The 21,575-nt window shown below is 47.1% G+C and overlaps 1 protein-coding gene across 2 annotated transcripts in view; it reads right to left on the reverse strand.

Annotated features, from left to right (window-relative positions):
• Nucleotides 1-21,575, reverse strand: part of SLC38A1 (solute carrier family 38 member 1) — a 138,510-nt gene that overhangs the window by 72,738 nt on the left and 44,197 nt on the right. For both annotated transcript variants that reach the window (XM_077473017.1, XM_077473018.1), the window contains 2 exons: nt 18,850-18,928; nt 13,488-13,603 (listed from right to left, as the gene is read on the reverse strand). In XM_077473017.1, the coding sequence (XP_077329143.1) occupies nt 13,488-13,603; nt 18,850-18,928 (195 nt within the window). The remainder of the gene's footprint in view (nt 1-13,487; nt 13,604-18,849; nt 18,929-21,575) is intronic.

The following is a 21,575-nucleotide window of genomic DNA, read 5'->3' on the forward strand; positions in this document are numbered from 1 at the left end:
GATGTCTTAATTGCGATTGCCCGACGTGATGGAACTCAACCTTCTATATGCTTGTTAGGCTGCTCCAGCAGAAATGTGCAGTTAATGACTACCTGTACGAACTCTGTGGCAGAACAGGTTCTGGGGAGCTGGGTTTTTTTCACTGCGCCAGTGGCTGCTCATGTGCGACGCATGAAGACTTCTGCGGCCCTTTGATGAGATCACCAAACTGGTCAGTCACAGCCATGGTGCCATCAGTGACATGGTGCTTTATGCCTTCTTTATGGAGCGTGCATTGCGTTGTGTCATTGATCAAGCCATGGAGGAGCAGGAGCAGGAAGATGAGGAATTCGCAATGCTGGATGAATTCCCAGGGGGGCTACTCTATCTGAGACAAGTCAACAACAGGAGTCTGAAGAGGAGTTAGAGAAGGATGGTGCCAGGGCGGATGAGGAGGACCAAGAAGAGCATGCTTTAAACCTTTCTGGGATCCCTGTTGTTGTGCGTGGATGGGGAGAGGAGAACGAGGAGGACAACATTATCCTGGTTGATGAGCAGGAGCCAGGCCACCACACCGCTTCCAGTTTAGTGCAAAGGGGGGCCTTAATGCTCCAGTGTTTTAACAGGGACCCCCGTATAAATAACATAAGTGTCAAGGACCAGTACTGGGTGGCAATGTACTTAGACTCCTGGTACAAACACAAAATGGCAGAAATGTTACCACCGTCACAGAGGGCTGTCAGAATGGAGTACTTCCAGGCCTTGCTTCGTGAAATGCTGCATTCTGCTTTTGCATGCGCTGGCAGAGGAGGAATCCTCACTCCCAGAGAAAGAGTTGCGGGTACCAATCCAACTGCGCCTGCAAGAAGAGGGCGGTTTGAAGATGTGTTGGTGACTTCTGATATGAGGTCATTGTTTCAGCCAACCGATCGACAGGTGTCATCCGGATCCAGCATCAGGGAACGCCTAGACCGACAGGTGTCTGACTACATCGGGTTAACGGCCAATGTGGATGCTCTGAGGAGTGATGAACCCCTGGACTACTGGGTGGGCAGGCTTGACCTCTGGCCAGAGCTTGCCCAATTTGCAATGGAACTGTTGGCTTGCCTCTTGCCCAGTGTCCTGTCTGAAAGGACGTTCAGTGCAGCAGGGGGGATCGCCTAGCTCACGACAGTGTTGACTACCTCACATTTATAAAAATGAATGAGGCATGGATCTCGGAGGAAATCAACACGTGACCAGTAGACCATGTATATGCATAACTCTCTAAACGATTTATTTAATCGAACACATGGACCTTTTTTCTACCTTTGGCTTACTTCCTTGTACAAAAAAAGCACACCGTACTATATGCCCGTACCCTCCTGTTTGAAGAGGTTGAGCGGTGTCATATTTTTGGATCCTGCAGCGAGTTGCTGGTATCAGTGCTGCTGTCAGTGCTCTCTATCTCGGTGCTGGTGTGGTGTCAGTACTCTCTATCTCGGTGCTGGTGTGGTCTCAGTGCTCTCTATCTCGGTGCTGTGTGGTCTCAGTGCTCTCTATCACGGTGCTGGTGTGGTGTCAGTGCTCTCTATCTCGGTGCTGGTGTCAGTGCTCTCTCTCTATCTCAGTGCTGGTGTCAGTGCTCTCTATCTCGGTGCTAGTGTGGTGTCAGTGCTCTCTCTCTCTCTATCTCGGTGCTGGTGTGGTCTCAGTGCTCTCTATCAGGGTGCTGGTGTGGTCTCAGTGCTCTCTATCTCACTGCTGGTGTCAGTGCTCTCTCTCTATCTCTGTACTGGTGTGAGTGCTCTCTATCTCAGTGCTGGTGTCAGTGCTCTCTCTCTATCTCGGTGCTGGTGTGGTGTCAGTGCTCTCTATCTCTTGACTGGTGTGGTGTCAGTGCTCTCTATCATGGTGCTGGTGTCAGTGCTCTCTATCATGGTGCTGGTGCCAGTGCTCTCTATCACGGTGCTGGTGTCGGTGCTCTCTATCTCGGTGCTGGTGTCGGTGCTCTCTATAACGGTGCTGGTGTCAGTGCTCTCTATCACGGTGCTGGTGTCGGTGCTCTCTATCTCGGTGCTGGTGTCGGTGCTCTCTATCACGGTGCTGGTGTCGGTGCTCTCTATCTCGGTGCTGGTGTCGGTGCTCTCTATCACGGTGCTGGTGTCAGTGCTCTCTATCACGGTGCTGGTGTCAGTGCTCTCTATCTTGTTGCTGGTGTCAGTGCTCTCTCTCTATCTCGGCGCTGGTGTGGTCTCAGTGCTCTCTATCATGGTGCTGGTGTCAGTGCTCTCATGATGCTGGTGTCAGTGCTCTCTATCATGGTGCTGGTGTCAGTGCTCTCTACCTCGGTGCTGGTGTCAGTGCTCTCTATCTTGGTGCTGGTGTGGTTTCAGTGCTCTCTATCACGGTGCTGATGTCAGTGCTCTCACGGTGCTGATGCCAGTGCTCTCTATCATGGTGCTGGTGTCAGTGCTCTCTGTCTCGGTGCTGGTGTCAGTGCTCTCTATCATGGTGCTGGTGTCAGTGCTCTCTATCTCGATGCTGGTGTCAGTGCTCTCTATCAGGGTGCTGATGTCAGTGCTCTCTCTCTATCTCGGTGCTGGTGTCAGTGCTCTCTATCTCGGTGCTGGTGTGGTGTCAGTGCTCTCTCTCTCTATCTCGGTGCTGGTGTGGTCTCAGTGCTCTCTATCAGGGTGCTGGTGTGGTCTCAGTGCTCTCTATCTCACTTCTGGTGTCAGTGCTCTCTCTCTATCTCTGTACTGGTGTGAGTGCTCTCTATCTCAGTGCTGGTGTCAGTGCTCTCTCTCTATCTCGGTGCTGGTGTGGTGTCAGTGCTCTCTATCTCTTGACTGGTGTGGTGTCAGTGCTCTCTATCATAGTGCTGGTGTCAGTGCTCTCTATCATGGTGCTGGTGCCAGTGCTCTCTATCACGGTGCTGGTGCCGGTGCTCTCTATCTCGGTGCTCGTGTCGGTGCTCTCTATAACGGTGCTGGTGTCAGTGCTCTCTATCACGGTGCTGGTGTCGGTGCTCTCTATCTCGGTGCTGGTGTCGGTGCTCTCTATCACGGTGCTGGTGTCGGTGCTCTCTATCTCGGTGCTGGTGTCGGTGCTCTCTATCACGGTGCTGGTGTCAGTGCTCTCTATCACGGTGCTGGTGTCAGTGCTCTCTATCTTGGTGCTGGTGTCAGTGCTCTCTCTCTATCTCGGTGCTGGTGTGGTCTCAGTGCTCTCTATCATGGTGCTGGTGTCAGTGCTCTCATGATGCTGGTGTCAGTGCTCTCCATCATGGTGCTGGTGTCAGTGCTCTCTATCTCGGTGCTGGTGTCAGTGCTCTCTATCTCGGTGCTGGTGTGGTGTCAGTGCTCTCTATCAAGATACTGGTGTCAGTGCTCTCACGGTTCTGGTGTCAGTGCTCTCTATCATGGTGCTGGTGTCACTGCTCTCTATCTCGGTGCTGGTGTCAGTGCTCTCTATCACGGTGCTGGTGTCAGTGCTCAGTCTCTATCGCAATGCTGGTTTCAGACAGTGAGGGAGATAGCAGCGGAGAAGCCAATCAGCAGGCAGTGCCAGCACCATGGCTGAGGATCAGCACTGGACCGGCACCTCCGGACCACCGCAGTGGAGCCCTGCATAGGTGGCACACTGGGACACTGGTACAGGACTGCGCTGCCCTGACTGTGGCGCTGATCATCTCCTGCACCCCCTTCATAGCCTGCCCTGACCTTGCCTCTCCTCCATGGCCTTCATGCGCTCCTGAATTGTCAAAATTTCACAGAAAAAAAAAGAATGCTCGTCATTGTCGATCCCAGATTCACTTAATACTTTTGTTATGTCAGTGTCCATGTTGTGGGACTATGTGTGCACAGCTAATAAGTATTTTGTGTCTGAAAATATGACCTGGAGGTTTTTAAGGTCCGCCTGCCATTAAAGTCAATGGGGTACGCTGCGAACTGCAACTTTTGTCCCGTCGGAAGTTAGTCCATCACTAATTGCGAGTACAGTCCTGTGAATGATGGGTGGGAGACAGCTCCAAGGACATTGAGAGTACAGACCTGTGGATGATGGCTGGAAGACAGCTCCAAGGACATTGAGAGTATTGTCCTTTGGATGATGGATGTCAGACAGCTCCAATGCCAATGACATTGTGAGTACAGACCTGTGGATGCTGGGTGGCAAACAGCTCCAAGGACATTAAGGCAGGGTTCACACATGTAACCCCCTATCCAATTTGCATATGTGTGACCCCAGTCTTAGAGTACAGACCAGTGGATGCTGGGTGGCAGACAGCTTAACATTGTGAGCACAGATCTGAGTGCTGAATCCTAGTGACTGTTTACTGCTGCTATCTTTGAGCACTGGTGTCAGTGCCTGCTTGTATCAGGACATTTCCTAAAGAGTCTTAGGGCTGTTCAATCCTCTTGCTGTTACTAGAAGGACTGTGCTAAGAAGCTTTGATATAGTGAAGAGTGTCCTCTTATCATTATACTCTGCTACTGCAATATCCCAAAGCTTCCCTCAAGCCTTATCCAAGTTTGATCAGTGAAAAAATCCCTGGAAATTGAGCCAAAAGAGTCACTGTTGCTGTGTGTCTGGCTGCGAATACCTAGTTTTGGAAAGACCATTCAGTGGGCTCTTTTGGGAGTGAGTGCTACACAGGTAAAGGTGGAACATGGTGAATGAGTACACCCTGATTTATAATGTCTCATTAGGACTGGTTGTGTGACCTTGATTTTTCCAGTTCACCAATAGATGCATATCAGCAGGTAGTCTCTCAAGAAGTGAGGTAAATCTCTCTAAAGCCGCGTACACACGATCAAACAATCCGGTGGAAAAGTCCGGCGGCCTCAAGTCCGCTGGACAATCCGACCGTGCGTGGGCTCCGGCTGACTTTTTTTACCCAAAAGTCCGGCAGACTAAGAAAGTAGTTTTGCACATCAATCTGTCCGCCGGACTTGCATTTCGGCGGACAATCCGGCCGTGTGTGTGTGCTAGTCCGGCGGACAATATGGCCGTGTATGTGCTAGTCCGTGATACTTTTGAAATGAACAGACTTTTCCCGCCCGGAGAAAAGTCCGCTCATTTTGAGCGTGGCTCCAGGTAGCTGGGACCAGCGAAGGAAGCGTTGCTGGCCCCGTCACCTGGTATGGAGTTAAAGGGGAATCCCTGCGCTGAAAAACGGCGTGGGGGTTCCCCCCAGGTCCATATCAGACCCTTATACGAGCATGCTACCCGGCCAGGGGGTGGAAAGGGGGTGGGGACGAGCGAGCGCCCCCCCTCCTCCTGAGCCATACCAGGCCATGTGCCCTCAAAATGGGGGGTGCTTTTGGAAAGGGGGGCCACGCGGCCCCCCCACCCCAAAGCACCTTGTCCCCATGTTGATGAGGACAAGGGCCTCTTCCCGACAACCCTGGCCATTGGTTGTCAGGGTCTGCGGGCGGGGGGCTTATCGGAATCCATGAGCCCCCTTTAATAAGGGGGCCCTCGGATCCCGGCCCCCCACCCTATGTGAATGAGTATGGGGTACAATGTACCCCTACCCATTCACCTGTGAAAAAAATGTAAAAAAAACACAACACACAGGGGTTAAAAATAGTTTATTGCACAGCTCCATGGGTCTTCTTCCATCTTCGGGGGTCTCCTCCGCTATCTTCTGCTAGCTCTTTTATTAGCGGAGGAGCCCGGCTTTCTTCTTCGCCGCCGCCCTCTTGTCCCCCTCTTCGGGGGTCTTGTCCCCCTCTTCGGTTCTTCTTGCCGGGCCACCGCGCCTTCTTCTAGCTCTTTCACAAGCGGTGGCCTGGTCTTCTGTCGCCGCCGCCTTCTGTTCTTCTGTTCTTCTTTTCTTGAGCTGTTGCCTCGTCGCTGTCTCTGGTCACAATGACAGGCACGCGGCATGTGGCGACTTATATAGGGACAACGCCGGATGATGTCCATGCCCATTATGATGTCACAGTCCCAGAGGATGATGGCATGAGGCCTGGTACTGCTCAGGAGAAGGGGGGGGGGCGCTCGCTCGTCCCCACCCGCTTTCCTGGCCGGCCGGGTAGCGTGCTCGGATAAGGGGCTGATATGGATCTGGGGGGGGCCCGCGCCGTTTTTTGGCGTAGGGATTCCCCTTTAAGTCCATACCAGGTGACGGGCCAGCGACTCCTCCTTCGCTGGTCCCAGCTACCTGGAGCCGCCCTCAAAATGAACGGACTTTCCTCCGTGTGTGGGTGAGTCCGTTCATTTCAAAAGTACGGCGGATAGTCTGGCGGTACGGCGGATAGTCCGGCGGACTTAGTCCGTCAGACCTAGTCCGCGGCAAAGGTGTCGTGTGTGGGCAGGTAGCTCGTTCGGAAAGTCCAGCGGACAGTCCGGCGGTTTGTCCGCCAGACTAAGTCCGCCGGATAGCCTGATACGTGTGTACGCGGCATAAGGCACCTTTTACATGGGTGGACCGATCAGACCACCCATTGCACTCTATGGAGCAGCAGATATCTATAGACATGTGTCCATTGACACCCACTGACATCCGATCCATGGCGACATTCGTCTGGCGGATCGGATCGGTTGACAGTCAGATGGAAACGTACAGGCAGTTTGTTCCCATCCAAACCGCCCATGTGGGAAAGTGGGCTGTGTCCGTGGTCCGTCCTCTGCCTGCTCAACAATCCTCTGGCAGACTCTGCCAGTGTATAAACTGTGACAAGGACTGCAATTAATCTGTGTCAGAGAGATTCTAATCTTTCCACATACTATTCAAAACAGAGAAAAGAGTTTCATCAGGGGATCTACAGTATTTAGATTTTGTTCAGTGTGCTGACTCAATGTGCAAGTGTCTGCAAATAACAGTAACATTCGGCACATGCATTTCTCTGATCTGCTCTTTAGGTTAGGCTTTCAACTTTGGCTTCTGGCTTGTAGTAACATTCAGAAAGCTTGGAGACGTACCACGCAGGTGGTAGGCGGAGAGATGCATGAATACAGTAAATTTGGGAAGCAGGGATAGGTAGATAGAGCAGGGGGGCGGAGTTTAGCGCCACGAGGAGTGAGCGCCGCCCGCCCCAGCGTCAGTCAGAGGAAGAAGATTCCCACCCTCCCTCCCTAGTTGCATACGATGAGGGGGGACGGGGTACTGGTGGATGGGCGTGGCAATCCTTTTGTTATCAGGAGGTGTTAACACGTTTTTGTTTCAGATGTTGGTTGGATGTCGTAGCGGTTGGCGGATATTGGTCCCTGTCAGGTAATGGAAGATAACCCCTCCCCACAGAGAAGTTGATGCGGGACCCATTGGAGATATGGGCTCGTTGCTGATGCCATATAACAATGGTTATATGGAAGATGGTGAATGGGGGGCACTGCGGTCAAGAGTTGGTGGCCTCTGAGCTAGCATATCAGCTTGAGGCCTGGTACAGTTAATACGATCGCAGTGCCGGTTGATTGGTATGTTAATGGGTGGGGAGAGGGAAGGCCCTGCAGAAGACCAACGCGTTTTCAGTGTATTCAGTTATATGATAAGTTCATTGTTTCTTTTGATATGTTTATTATGTTTAATTAATAAAGAGGCTGCTACGGCAACTTATTACTCCAAGTAAAGGTGTGGTCTCTTTAATGGGAAGGTGACAGATGGAGTTGGGTGGCTGGGTAGCAACAAACAAAGGGGGCAACATCAGTTATACTTTATTCATGCTTCTGAACATGTCTTGAACATTGACTTCTGCTTACTTTGGTTGATCTTGATTATATCATAGATTGGACTTTTGGGATAACTGAAGGCAAACTTTTATTTTATTTTTAGTTCTAGAAGGATTAGAACACCAGTCAGGTTTGTTTTTGCCTTTAGTTTCTACTTTCAGCCTTTTCTCTGCTGTTCTGACTTTCCGAATGATTGTAGACTGCTTTCATTAGCTATGCAATTCCCCTGGGAGTTGTTTGCAGCCAATTACATCCATACCATCAGAAGCAAAAGTGAAAAACAGATATTCTACAAATTAAAGCGGTAGTAAACTTTGCTTTATGACTTGTACCTAAAGGTAAACCTATAAAAATGTAGGTGCAATGAATAGCTCCTAAACCTGTACTGTTTAGGAGATATTAATATCTGTAGCAGCCGGTGACGCCACTGGTGCATGCACACTGTGCTCTGAATTGACAGCACACTGGAGTATGCTGTCCATTGAGAATGCTGTGCTGCAAACGCAACGACTCTTGTGCGCATGTGCACAGCACAGTCTGGCCATTCAAATGGCTGGAGGGCACTAACCCAGAAGGAAGACTGGGTGAAGTTGGAAGCGCCAACAGCGGTGACAGTGTGCCGCTTAATGGCTTCATTTTAAGGCATATCCGTCATGGCTTAAACCTCCTGGGGGTCCAAAATGTTATCTTATCTTATTTAATTGTGACCAATTATGTCATATGCCTTTGCTGCGGGAGCTCCAGGAGAATAATCCGGATGATCTTCGGAATTATCTCTGAGTGACGGACCCCTGCTTTCACCAACTCTTTGCATTGTTGACGTCCTATATTAAGAAACAGGACACATGCATGAGGCTTTTATTTTTTGGTTGAATAATGATTTGTTTTGGTATATTTTCTATATTTTTGGATGCACTTTTTGGTTAAAGCGGCGTTTCAGCTTTTCATTTTTTTTTAAAAGTCAGCAGCTAAAAAAAAAGTAGCTGCTGATTTTTAATAAGGAGACTTACCTCTCCAGGGCGCCCGTGATGTCGGCCGCCGAGGCCGACATGTCCCTTGGCTCTCAGGTCCCAGCGCCGCCATTCGTACTAAGGGAAACAGGCAGTGGAGCCTTGCGGCTTCACTGCCCGTTTCCTACTGCGCATGCGCGAGTCGCGTGGCGCTTTGTGAATGGGACGCGCTTTGTTAGGGAACACACAGTTCCCAGAACACTGCGTGCCCCATTACCCAGAAGACCGAAGATCACCGAAGAGCAGGAAGATGGCAGATTAGGAAGACTGCCTAGCAACAGCGATTTCTGACCAAGTAAAAAAAAAATGTTTTTTAATGTTTTAAAAAAAAAAAAATTTAATAATATTAATGATCTTTTTTTTTTCAGGGTGGCCCTCCACTTTAATTTCTATTGGCAGATAGCGTGCCTAATTTTATGTGTTTTCTTTTTTTAATGCACAATAAAAAAAATTGTTCAGAATAATACTTGGCTTTGTGTTTTTCTTCAGTTTGGGAGTAGGCAGTTACATTAAAAAAAAATACAATGTAAAATTAACAAGGGACACCAACATAGTTGTATCTTTGATCTTAAAAACTACGGGATAATGGTGTTGTGGTAACTTGCCCAAAAAAAAAAAAAGCATAATTGATATCACTAGAAAATAAAAGTCTTTTAAAATGTGTTTGCCATAACTCCATCAGTATCACCAGCAAAGCAGCTTCATTATTATGCTGTTAAATAAAGAAGAAAAGAATGTGCGCTGCATTTTGAGATTTCGTAATTTTCCACATCACGAATGTTAATTCTCCATTACGAGTTTACAAGACAGACCGCTTCTGGCTCATCCTTGCTTCCGAGCATGTGTATTTGTACTTTGGACTTTTGTCCAACAGACTTGTGTACACACGCTGGGAAAATCCCACAGCAGACATTTGTCCGCGGAAAGTTTTAAAACCTGCCATCCAACATTTGTCTGCGGAAAATCTGACAATTGTCTAATGGAGCGTACAAACGGTCAGATTTTCTTCCAACAGCCTGTCATCACACATTTGTGTGATGACATCACACAGTGCTCTCAACCACTGGCTGAGAGCACTAACCGGAGTGTTCTGGTGGGGGTGTCGTCCTCCTGCCAGAACAAATAGAACAGTAGGAGAGATTGCTGTACTAACATAGGATTGTTAGTACAGCTTCTCTGACCTGAGCTGTCAGGTTTTTTTTTTTACAAGGCTGTTACAGGGCTTTTACTGGGCTTAACTAGTCTGCGATATACAGCATGCTTTTTTCGGGCCGTGTTATAGCAACCCTGTCCCAACATGACATTTTGATGACCAGTAAATCACACCCTACAATTCAATCAACATATATTCTTTCAGGTCAACGCTATAATCTGGATTTTCCTCTAAAACACAAAGCTAAAGCTAAAGCTTTCTTGCCGTCTGTGTCTCTATCAAGGCTGCGAGGACAAAGCAAATAGCAGTTTCTACTACAGTACCAGATTAACAAGAGAAACAGAGAGAATAGAGAACACATAACTGTAATCAGCACTAGTACATCCAAAAAGCAGCACCAAAAACACATAGAATGTTTATGCTGTACGGGCAAGATGTAGCACTCCCCCCCAGGGTGATAAACTTGGATAGGGATTGTATACAGTCTCGATATACATCTCCTCTTCTTCTTCCAGCACACACTTGCTTGCAGAAAGCCAGCCATATCATCCTGTTGTGGTTTTGTAGCAAAGGCCCATTACAGGCAGGGACTTGCATCCCCCATTCTTGGAGAACAGATAGGGTGACACAGCTCACACTTTCCCAGCACTTCCTCTCTGTGGTCACTGATACCAGCACCACCTCTCCAGGCACTGCCAACCCGCCTGGCAGCAGCTGTCACTTTCACTTGCCCTCCTGACTAACTTCTCCCCACAGTCCTCTCAGACTGACACTCTGTCCACATTCCCCAGGCCGAAGTTGAACACTTCCCAGCCCACCCAGCTGATTTCTCAGATCTCCCAGACATGCTGACCTGTTCCTACTGTGCTTTCCTTGCTCCCATCCCTCCAGGAAGGGCTTTCTCCATGTGTTTTGGGATGTCTTGCCAGCACCCAAGCCCCAAGCCCGAAGTCACGCGCCCCCCCCCCCCCCCCCCCCCAGAGTAGTGGATATCCTCAAGGGCCACGACAGCCTTCTCAGCACTCCATCTCCATCTTCCACCCGACTGCCCCCGCTGGCATGACTCATGGCTATTTATGAAGTGGCCTGCCCCCCGCAAGCCCATTTGCTGGGGATTGGCTGGGGCCTCCTAGCCTCCACCCACTACATCTGGAAGCATCTCCAAGGTTCCAGAAAACAAGGGGAGGCACCTGAAGAGCTGCCTGTATTTGTCATCCAGCCTCCCTGAATCACTAATCCTTGACCCAGATTCAACCCAGGCCTGGCTCTCAGCCAAACCAATTTGCCTACACTAAAAACTGAACAATATAATAACTGCTTTATAATAACTGATTGAGCCTGGGTTCACACATATGGGATGTGGGATCCAGCGCGATTCCAGTGCCGGTTTCCGCATCGCATCTTCCTCGCACGCAATTCACACAGCCCTCTGCAAACTACGGCGGGTGTCAATACAAAGTTAATGGCACCCCAGATTGGTTCGCAGATCGCAATGCGAACTGTGAATTTGGTCAGGAATCAGATTGCATGGGTGTGAACACATGCGATCCAATTCCAGCGCAGGGAAAATAATAGTTCCTGCACCTTTTTCATGCAAATCCAGTGCGAGCTCAGCCATACAACTGTATATTAACAGATCTGTTAATGCTGGGCTATATACTCCTGATTTGTTAATGCTGGGCTGTATACTCCTGATCTGTGAATACTGAGTTATATACTTCTGATCTGTTAATACTGAGCTATATACTCCTGATCTATTAATGCTGGGCTGTATACTTCTGATCTGTTAATGCTGGGCTATATACTCCTGATCTGTTAATGCTGAGCTATATACCTGATCTGTTAATTCTGGGCTGTATACTACTGATCTGTTAATGCTGGGCTATATATTACTGATCTGTTGATTCTGGGCTATATACTCCTGATCTGTTAATGCTGGGCTGTATACTCCTGATCTGTGAATAATGAGCTATATACTCCTGATCTGTTAATGCTGAGCTATATACTCCTGATCTGTTAATGCTGGGCTGTATACTCCTGATCTGTTAATGCTGGGCTGTATACTCCTGATCGGTTAATGCTGGGCTATATACTCCTGATCTGTTAATGGTGAGCTTTGTACTCCTGACTTGTAATGCTGGGCTATATACACCTGATCTGTGAATGCTGGGCTATGTACTCCTGACCCGTAATGCTGGGCTATATACATCTGATCTGTGAACGCTGCTCTATATACTCCTGACCTGAGAACTTTAGTTACTCCTGACTTGTGGGGAGCTTGGGGGGGGGGGGTTCCTGAGTCCAGCTGTATGTGTCAATAAATGCAGAAGCAGGACACGGGAGCGTGACCGCATGAGTGCCCCGAGGGAGAGCAGCTCTCCAATGGGGCACTCGAGAAGAGGAGGAGCCAGGAGCACCGCTGAGGGACCCCAGAAGAGGAGAACTGGGGCCACTCTGTGCAAAACCAACTAAACAGAGGAGGTAAGTATGACATGTTTGTTTAAAAAAAAAAAACACAGATAACCTTTAATGCTGGGCTGTACTCCTGATCTGTTAATGGTGAGCTATATACTCCCGACCTGTAATGCTGGGCTATATACTCCTGACCTGTGAATACTGGGCTGTATACTCTGGAACTGTTAATGGTGAGCTATATACTCCTGACCTGTAATGCTGGGCTATATACTCCTGATCAGTGAATGCTGGGCTATATACTTCTGACCTGTAATGCTGGGCTATATATTCCTGACCTGTGAACGCTGCGCTATATACTCCTGACTTGTGAACTTTAGTTACTCCTAACTTGGATAAGTTCATATCTTTATGTTAACATTTGCATTATTATATTTTTTAAGGGCCAGTTTACAAAAAAATGTGGTGCGCAGGAAACATGCATCCTATGCACGTTTCCCGCACTACCGGTAAGCAAATACAGATCGAAAATGCAGTGCATTTGTGGGCACCATTTTGCATGGTTCCGCATTTTCATGCTGTTTGCTGCAGCGTGCTTTTAAAAGTAATGCATGCATTACTTTTTCTGCATTCTAGTGTGATTTGCAGCCCATTCAAATGAATGGGCTGTCAAAATGCACCACACAGGGAAAACGGGGTGTGTGTTTCCGCAGTACTGTGTGATCCTGGAGTGAATTGGTCCCAAGTTTTCTTCAAAACTGCCTTACTTTTTAATTGTGCCACTCTAAGGTTGCCTACCTCTGGTCAAACAGTCAGTACTGTGTGATCCTGGTCAAACAGACCCCTGAGGTCTCATTTTTGAGACAGAGAAAGGGACTGAGGGCAAAGCTTCCCCAGTCCCCCTCTCTGCAGCCTCAGCTGCACTAGACAGTGAAGAAATGGGAAGTGCTCTGTGCTGCGTGGCTTTGTTTACTATGCTTCACTTATGAATGAACACAGGGGCGATTAGTACATGAAATATGGTGCTGGTAAATTAAATATTTAGCTAGCAGCACTGCAGGGGGAGACAGGGGGCGCCAGGAAGCAGGGAAGATCGGTACTGCACTGGGTGATTGGGGTGTGCCTAGGAACCCCTGGCACACCCTGTGTGCACACCTATGTATATAGCTTTCATAATGGTGTCACATAGCACTGCATAAGAAATCCTAATAAACAGACTATAAGCATTCACATTATGTTAAAACAGTTTTTAGATGTTAATAAAAGTCATTACTTACACAAATAGTACAATTCCTGTATTTGCCAAAGCAAACGCTAAACCGAGGATTCCGCTGCCCATAATAGCATTACTCAAGTTAAACACAGACATTCCAACAGATGTAGTCCCCGGACTCTGTGGACAAGTAATGCTTGCAATTAATAAAAGTACTTGTCTGTTTATTCACTGATATATTATAAATAAAATATCATACATATGCTTTAATGCCGAGTAGAGATAAGATAAAATCATATCTGAACCAGATTGGCTGCTATCATGAACAACAGTTACAGACAAGTAAAAAAGTAAGTACATCCCATGGAAATTGTTGACTTTTGCAACATATTTTAACATACAACATTAGATCTCCATTCAAACCTGAATAAATATGCCTGAATAAAAACACAAGGCAAATGTTCATTTTCAGCAATTTTTTAAATAAAAATAAATGTAATGGTGTAGTGTTTAAAAGTGAGTACAGCCCTGGCATCAGAATCTGGTATTGCCCATGTAGCACCCTCCTAGCATAGGATGCTAGGAAAATTTAGTTTTTGGCTCCTTCAGCAGTCAAGGGAGAGTTTTACTGCTTACCCCTGCTGCTGGAAGAAGTTTCCAGAATATGAGGCTGGGAGAGTCAGATGACCAGCGTGAATATTTATCATGCCCTAGTTAATCCCTGGGGGGAAGTGTCCAGAAGGTGGCTGGGGAGGTGATAATCAGCATGGAGCCCTCAAGAGATTGTTCTTTTCTCTTGCAGGGAGCGTTCCAGAGCCTCTGGGACTGCTGCCCCCCCCCCCCCCCCCCGAGGTGGACTGTGGCTGTTATTTGAGGCCTCAGCAGTGGCAGAGCTGCAAACCTAAAATTACCTTCTGAGGAGCTGGCTGTAGGACTTCACCATAAGGGTTCTGGTCTGGAGAAGGATTGTCTCCCTCACTGGGCTGTGTGCAGAGGAAGCTGAAAGGTGTGCAGCTGTCCTAGGGACTTGGGAGCCCTGAGCTTAAATTGTGATCCCTAGTGACTGTGTGCTTTTGGGATGTAAGTGCCAGAGGTAGCTATGGACTGAGACAGCTCTCAAAGGGTCTTAGATTACTGACCATTCCCCTGTGTCCCCAGTGGAACCTGTGTATGCAAGCCTAGAGAAGAGTGTCCTGTTACCGTGCAATCGTTTTGGAGTATCCCATGCCCTAACTCCTCTCCTGTTTATTGTTTTTCAAGCAATACATTTCAAAAAGACACCCCCTAGAGAGACTTATTGGAGCTGGTGTGCATGGACTGTGGTGTGCGTGGTGGTGCTTGTGATGCTGGACCACCTCTGTACTATTTGGGAATAACCAGCTATTACTAGTGGCCCCTACAGGAGTAGCACTACACCCCATTATAAGAAATCTATTCTTGTAAGTGTTTTGCATAACTGTACCAGTCTCTGACACCAATTCAGTCACATTTTTGTCCACTCCTTCATGCAAAAATCCTTCAGTTTCAAGGGTTTATGGGTTTCCTAGGATGAACTGCCTGTTAAAGCTGCACAATATTTCAATAGGATTAAAATAAGTGCTTTGAAGAGTGCAGTCTATAATCTACAATTTGCTTCCTTTTGAGTTTGGTAGATTTGATAGCGTGATTTGAATCATTATCTCGTTAAAAGATCCATTTTAATTTCAAATTCAACTTTCAGACAGATGGTCCCACATTCTCATTCAGCACACTTTGGTATAAAGCACGATTCATAGTTGACATGATGACTGCAAGCTGCCCTGGCCCGGAACCAGCAAAGCAACCCCAAACCATAACATTTCCACTTACGTGAATGCCTCCCTGTTGTAAGGTTTTCCTATTCAAATTTTGAAACATTTTCTTTAGTTGGGGATTCAGCTGGGAAGATTTGGAACCACTGTCAGGTTTTTATTACTATCTGGGGCTCTGTTAGAGAATGTACCCTTACACTCACTTAGGCTGGCCATACAGGGAGCAAATTTCTTACCTGCCACCAACTAGAATCCCCCCATCAACACAGACAGTGCTGATGAGGGAATTATTTGAGCCAGGCCATTGTCTTCTCCCGGCGGGGGGCAGGGAAGGGCAGGGGAAGCCGTCCCAGCCGGGAGAAGACAGTAATTATTGCTAGCAGCTATAGAAGCCGCTAGCAATAATCGCAAGATAATCCAGCAGACTGATTGTACCCAAGCTGATCAATCAATCAACTTGGAACATTCAGCCTGCCCATTAACAGTTCGAATCTCAGACGGTTCCTGCTAAACCGGCCAAGATTCGGACCATGTATGGCCGGCCTTACTGTCACAGTGAGAAATGTTTTACCAGACAGGAAGTGAGGAAAAATCTCTAACAGCAACAAAGAAATACAAATAATATAGAAATAATAGAAATACATCCTTAAGGTTGGACCCAGGATCACAAAGCAAATTACCTCAAGCTTTGAATTATGATTGGCCAGAAGGAGAGGGGTCAGAGATGCAACCATAGCACTAGGATCTATAAGATCCGCAGCACTTTTTTTTTGCGGCAGCCCAGAAGCACACTGCACAAAGCTATACTACTCGGGCATGTCAACAATGTTTTTAAGATCCTGAAGACAGTATGCATGAAAGGAGGTTTGCAGGTGAGGCCAAGGCATATTTACTGATCGGAAGCTCTAAAGGCTCTCCTCGAAGGCCGGGGGGGAGGGAGAGGAGCCTGGATAGCTGGCGTGGGACCCTTGAAGAGGAGGATCGGGCTGCTCTGTGCAAAACCATTACACCGAGCAGGTAATTATAACTGGTTTATTATTTTAAAGAAAAAAGTAATGCCGCGTACACGCAACCAGACTTTTCAAACGGACTTCGTCCGGCGGACTGGAATACAATTCGATTGTGTGTGGGCTCCAGCGGACTTTTTATTCCCAAAAGTCTGGCGGACCTAGAAATAAAACTTGCTTCAAATCTTTCCGACGGACTCGAGTCCGGTCGAAAAATCCGCTCATCTGTGTGCTAGTCCGATGGACTAAAACCGACGCTAGGGCAGCTATTGGCTACTGGCTATGAACTTCCTTATTCTACGTTATTACGTTCGAATCCGTTGGACTTTTGGAGTGATCGTGTGTGGCCAAATCCGTTCGTTTGAAAGTCCGGCAGACCTCAGCTGCAAAGTACGTTGGATTGTCCACCGGACCAAGTCTGTTGAAAAGTCCGGTCGTGTGTACGCGGCATTAGGGTTTAAAATCACCTTACTTGCTTATATTTGTATGAGTCAAATGACAACACTCATTAGTAAATATATCATTATTTATGCATACATGTTACACAGCATGACTGGGTGGACGTATGTGTCTATTTTATAGGAAAATTCTCTAGTTAGCTCTAAATCCTGCAGGCACAACTTAATTTCCATGCAAGCAGAAAGAATGTGGCAACTTGAATATTAACTAGAGTTCAGTTTAATATATGCTATTGATTTTTAAAATGTAATTACAGTGTAGAAGATGTGTATTACATTTACATTAAACATTAAATCAATTTTATTGATTCAATTGGCACAGATTTCAAAGTGGAATAACCGTTTTTAGTTAGGAATGTTACGGTACATCAAATGTTATATTTAATGAAAAGCTTCAAGCATTATTATGGTAACATTACTATTTTGTTTTACCCTAGGTTCACATATCTGCATTTTGTGGGGGCCAGGTTTGCGTAGGCAAGGCAGCCCATTCAAATGAATAGGCCGTTGTACCTGCGTTTCAGCAAAAAAAGGGTGCATGCAACTTTTCCAAAAGGCGGACGCAGGGAAATCAAATGTTTTTTTGACCCTATGATATCCCTGCAGTTCCTGCACCCGTAAATGTGCTGCATGCTCAGAAGGAATGGCAGCCCTGTACTTCTCCTAAAAGCAGTGAGATTTGGCTGCAGGTGCAGGAACAGGAACAGATGTGATTTCCCACGTCCGCAGCCACACGCAGAGGGGTGAACCTAGCCTTAAACCAGAGTGCCTATTACAGTGATATTTAGAATTTGGAACACCTTATTCTGATTTTAGGATTTGAAGTGGTGGTAAACGTTGGAAGTGTTCACTGGGGTGTACTTACTTTTTGACATGACAAATGTGCTTCCCTGCTGTTTGGAAGTTCTAACAGGGGAGTGTAGCTACCCTTGACTGAAGATCAGTGCTTCCCTACTGTGGATGGTTAGCCTACTGACCAAATTCGGAGAGAAACATATGAAGCGATGAGGGAAGAAGGAGACACCCACATAGCCAGCCAGATTTAACCCTAGTGTTCAATATGGTGATGGACATTGTGTCAGATCGCCATCACATTCTTAGATTGAACAACCAGTGGCATCGCTATGGGGGGGCCAGCACCGGGTGACACCTGCCAGAGGGGTGACACCGGGACCGCCGCTACACAGTGCAATATATTGCTTGCAATGCAGAGCTGCAGTGGAGCGGAGCGAGCAGGACACGTAGCCATGTGAGGTAGGCTGCCTATAACACTCCCCAGTCAGTGAAGCTAACCCTCGGGGATCTCCTTCAATTGGGGTCTGTGGGCAGAGCTAGGCGTGTGGCTGCCTCCTCCACTCCTCCCACAGACTTCTTTACTCTAGCTGATCTCGTGGCTGAAGGAGGAGAAAGAGGCGAGGACACAGCAGCCTAGAGTGTCTGCAGCTATGCTGTAAGTTACTGCACGCTGTCACTGCATAGATCCCTAACCTGCCCTATACCACCCCATACTGCCTTATATCACCCCAAACTGCCCTAAACCTCACTAACTTGCCTTATACCACCCCAAACTGCCCTATACCACCCCAAACTGACCTATACCACCCCTATAGTACCCCAAACTGACCAACACCACCCCAAACTGTCCTATACCACCCTAAAACTGACCTATACCACCCCAAACTGACCTATACCACCGCTATAGTAGCGCAAACCGCCCTATACCACCCAAAACTGACCTATACCACCCCTATACCATCCCAAACTGACCTATACCCCCCATTCCACCTCAAACTGCCCTATATCACCCCAACACGCCCTATAGCACCCTATACTACCTTAACTTGCCACTATACCACCCTATACTATCATTTACAGGGACCAGTTTGGGGTGACTGTGCACTGCCTGCAGGGCACTGAGCAGGATACACGAGGGGTGACATCATGTTTTACCACACCAGTTGATACCAACCCTAGTGACGCCACTGAGCAGAACAGTAAAACTGAATTGCTTTGTAGATGTACATGGCTATAGAAGAGTATTTTTCCAAATAGCCTCTAGTTCTAATGCACATGTTTGTATGCTATACAAATGGCAATTAATATATATAATGTTACACCACTAACAGATGCTAAATAGTATACAAATAATAAGTAGCTAAACATAGGCTTACATAATCATCACAGGATTTCTTTTTTTCAAGGTGGCTGTTTGTAAGACTTCTTCTACTTTCACGGTCAGCAATAAATTTACTGTAAAGAGGGAAAAATATGTATTATTACATAAGCAGAAGACTGTTTTATGTTATGACATAGGCATCTCTTTCCTGCATTGAATAAAAAAAGATTGAAGGTTTTGACCATTTTTTAATGGCCTGAATAAAGATAAGTTAAAGTGCAACTAAATACAAAACTTTTTTTTTGTTTTAGACAGAATGGAAATGGATTAGAAAACCCTGACAGTTTTTATTGCTGTCTGTGTATGTATTAGGAAGATTCATTCTCTCTATTGTCATGTTTAAAAGAAAATACCAAATTGTGTCCCGGAAAAGTAACTGAGAATAAATCTTCCAGTAGGGACACTAGTTCTAGTGACCTGGGGGGCCCCAAGGGATTCTCTTAATTTGCAAAGATTTCCTCTCACATGTTTTGGCTATGGGACGGGAAGTGAAGGGAAATCCCCCCAATTGGACACAGATTACACAAAATAAACTGACAGGGGTTATGACCCTGCCTTACCCTATCCAAAAGAAATAAAAACTGAAAATTGTATCATACTTACCATAATTTTCCTTTCCTGGTGCCTTTCCATGGCATCATACCTGTGATAAGCTCCACCCCAATCTCCTCCTTTCAGGATAGTGAATATATTATAAAAGAAAGACCAATACTACCCCTCCCCCCCAGCATTCTCCTGTCATATTAAATACCAAGGGAGGGCGTGTATTCTGCCATGGATAGGCACCAGGAAAGGAAAATTACGGTAAGTATGATACAATTTTCCATTTTCCTGGTGCCTCCATGGCAGCATACCTGTGGTACAATAAATAGCTGAAAAACTGGGTGGTAATGCTCATAAATAAATTTTATTAAGTAAATGTAAGAGCTGATTCAATTGTCCTTCTTCCAAACTCCACGGAAGTGAGTGCTCCTGGATCAATTCTATAACGTTGCATGAATGTGTTTGGAGAAGACCAGGTAGCCATTCTGCAAATTGTCCCCAGAGAGACATTCACCCTTGCCGCCCAAGATGAAGAAACTGCTCTCGTTGAGTGGGCTTTAATTGCCGAATGATCCAGCCCTCAAGCCCTATATGTCCTTTGGATCGGTTTGCAAATCCAGGAGGCAGTCATTCTTGAGGCTGCTTCCTTCACTCTATTCTTGCCCCAAAGTAGAATGAATAGTTTATTTGATGCCCTGAAGGACACTGTAGCCTGAAGGTAACATCTTAGATCTCTGGACACGTCTAATTCATGTAAAGACCCTGACTGTGGATCTGGAAAGGTAGGTATAGCCCAAGCTTCCACGAAGAGTGGATCGGGAAGACATCTTAGGCACAAATCCTTGAACTGTCTGAAGCTCCGCTCTGTCTAGGAAGAAGGATATATGCTCATCCTCTGTCCCCAATGCTTGTAGCTCCGAGGCTCTTTTACCTGAAGTCACCACAATCGAAAAGGCAGTCTTGAGCGTCAGATTTCATAGAGAAGAAGATTCTGATGGGACAAAAGGATAAGTTGTCAGAAAGTCCAATACCACAGACAGATGCCAAGCAGGAAAAGCATGTTTTACTGGCGGCCTAATCTTCTTAACTGCTCTGAGGAATTGGATGATAAGAATGTCTTCTGCCCATCTCTTTTGTGCAGCTGCCAAAATGGCTGCCACCTGAACTTTCAGGGAGCTTAGACCGAGACCAAGGATCAGGCCTGCTTGCAGAAAATCTAAGAGAAGCGAGAAAGAAGGGACTGCGGGGTCTGAACACCTGCCAGCTGCAAACATTTAGAATTTATTCCAGATCTTGGTGTATACACAATTTGTGGATGTTTTTCTGGCCTTCAGCAGTGTAGAAATTACTTCCCATGAGCAACCCTGGGATTGGAATTTTTGCCTCTCAACATCCAAACATGAAGATTCAGTTTGTGAGGAGCTGGAAGTATAAATCTCCCTTGAGTGAGAAGCTGAGGTAAGATCGGAATCTTGACAGGATGACAAGTGCTGAGGTGCACTGCCCAGGGAAACCACGGCTTCCTTGGCCAGTATGGGAGAATTGCCACCACTCTGATTGACTCTTTCAGAAATCTGAGGAGGAATCTCAAGATTAGATGTTTGTGGGGGAACGCCTGCATTGCCATGAACTCAACAGGGCATCCACTGAGTCTGCCCGGGGAGGAGGAGGCCCCGGAGAGAAACCTTTGTAATTTAGCATTCTCTGCTGTGGCAAAGAGATCAATTTCTGGGGGATTCTGGAGACCCATGATCCAGCTGAATATTGAGGGGTGAAGGGACCATTCATTGCTGTCTTGAAAGTTCTGGGACAGATGATCCACCTCCTCATCCAGGCATCCCGGAATGTAGACTGCCTTCAGCTCCAGCAGGTTCCTTTCTGTCCACAGCATAATGGTCTCTACTTCCTTCAACAAATGGATGCTGTGAGTTTCCCCCTGTCATTGGATGTACGACACTGCCACTCTGTTGTCCAAGTGTAACAGCACTGGCTTTTTATGGTAGACTCACTAGGGCTGGATAGGCTGCCCGTATCTCCAGGACGTTTGAGACTATTTCTGCCGTGGGAATGTCCCCCTTTCCCTGCACCACGAGATGATTGCAGTGTGCACCCCAGCCTCTTGAACTTGCATTGGTAATAAGTATGGTACAAGAGTAGCACTGCAGATGACGTGGCTTC

This window comes from Lithobates pipiens, unplaced genomic scaffold (assembly GCF_037356315.1).
Source record: "Lithobates pipiens isolate NorthernLeopardFrog02 unplaced genomic scaffold, aLitPip1_a1.2 Scaffold_8, whole genome shotgun sequence".
Lineage (NCBI taxonomy): Eukaryota > Metazoa > Chordata > Amphibia > Anura > Ranidae > Lithobates > Lithobates pipiens.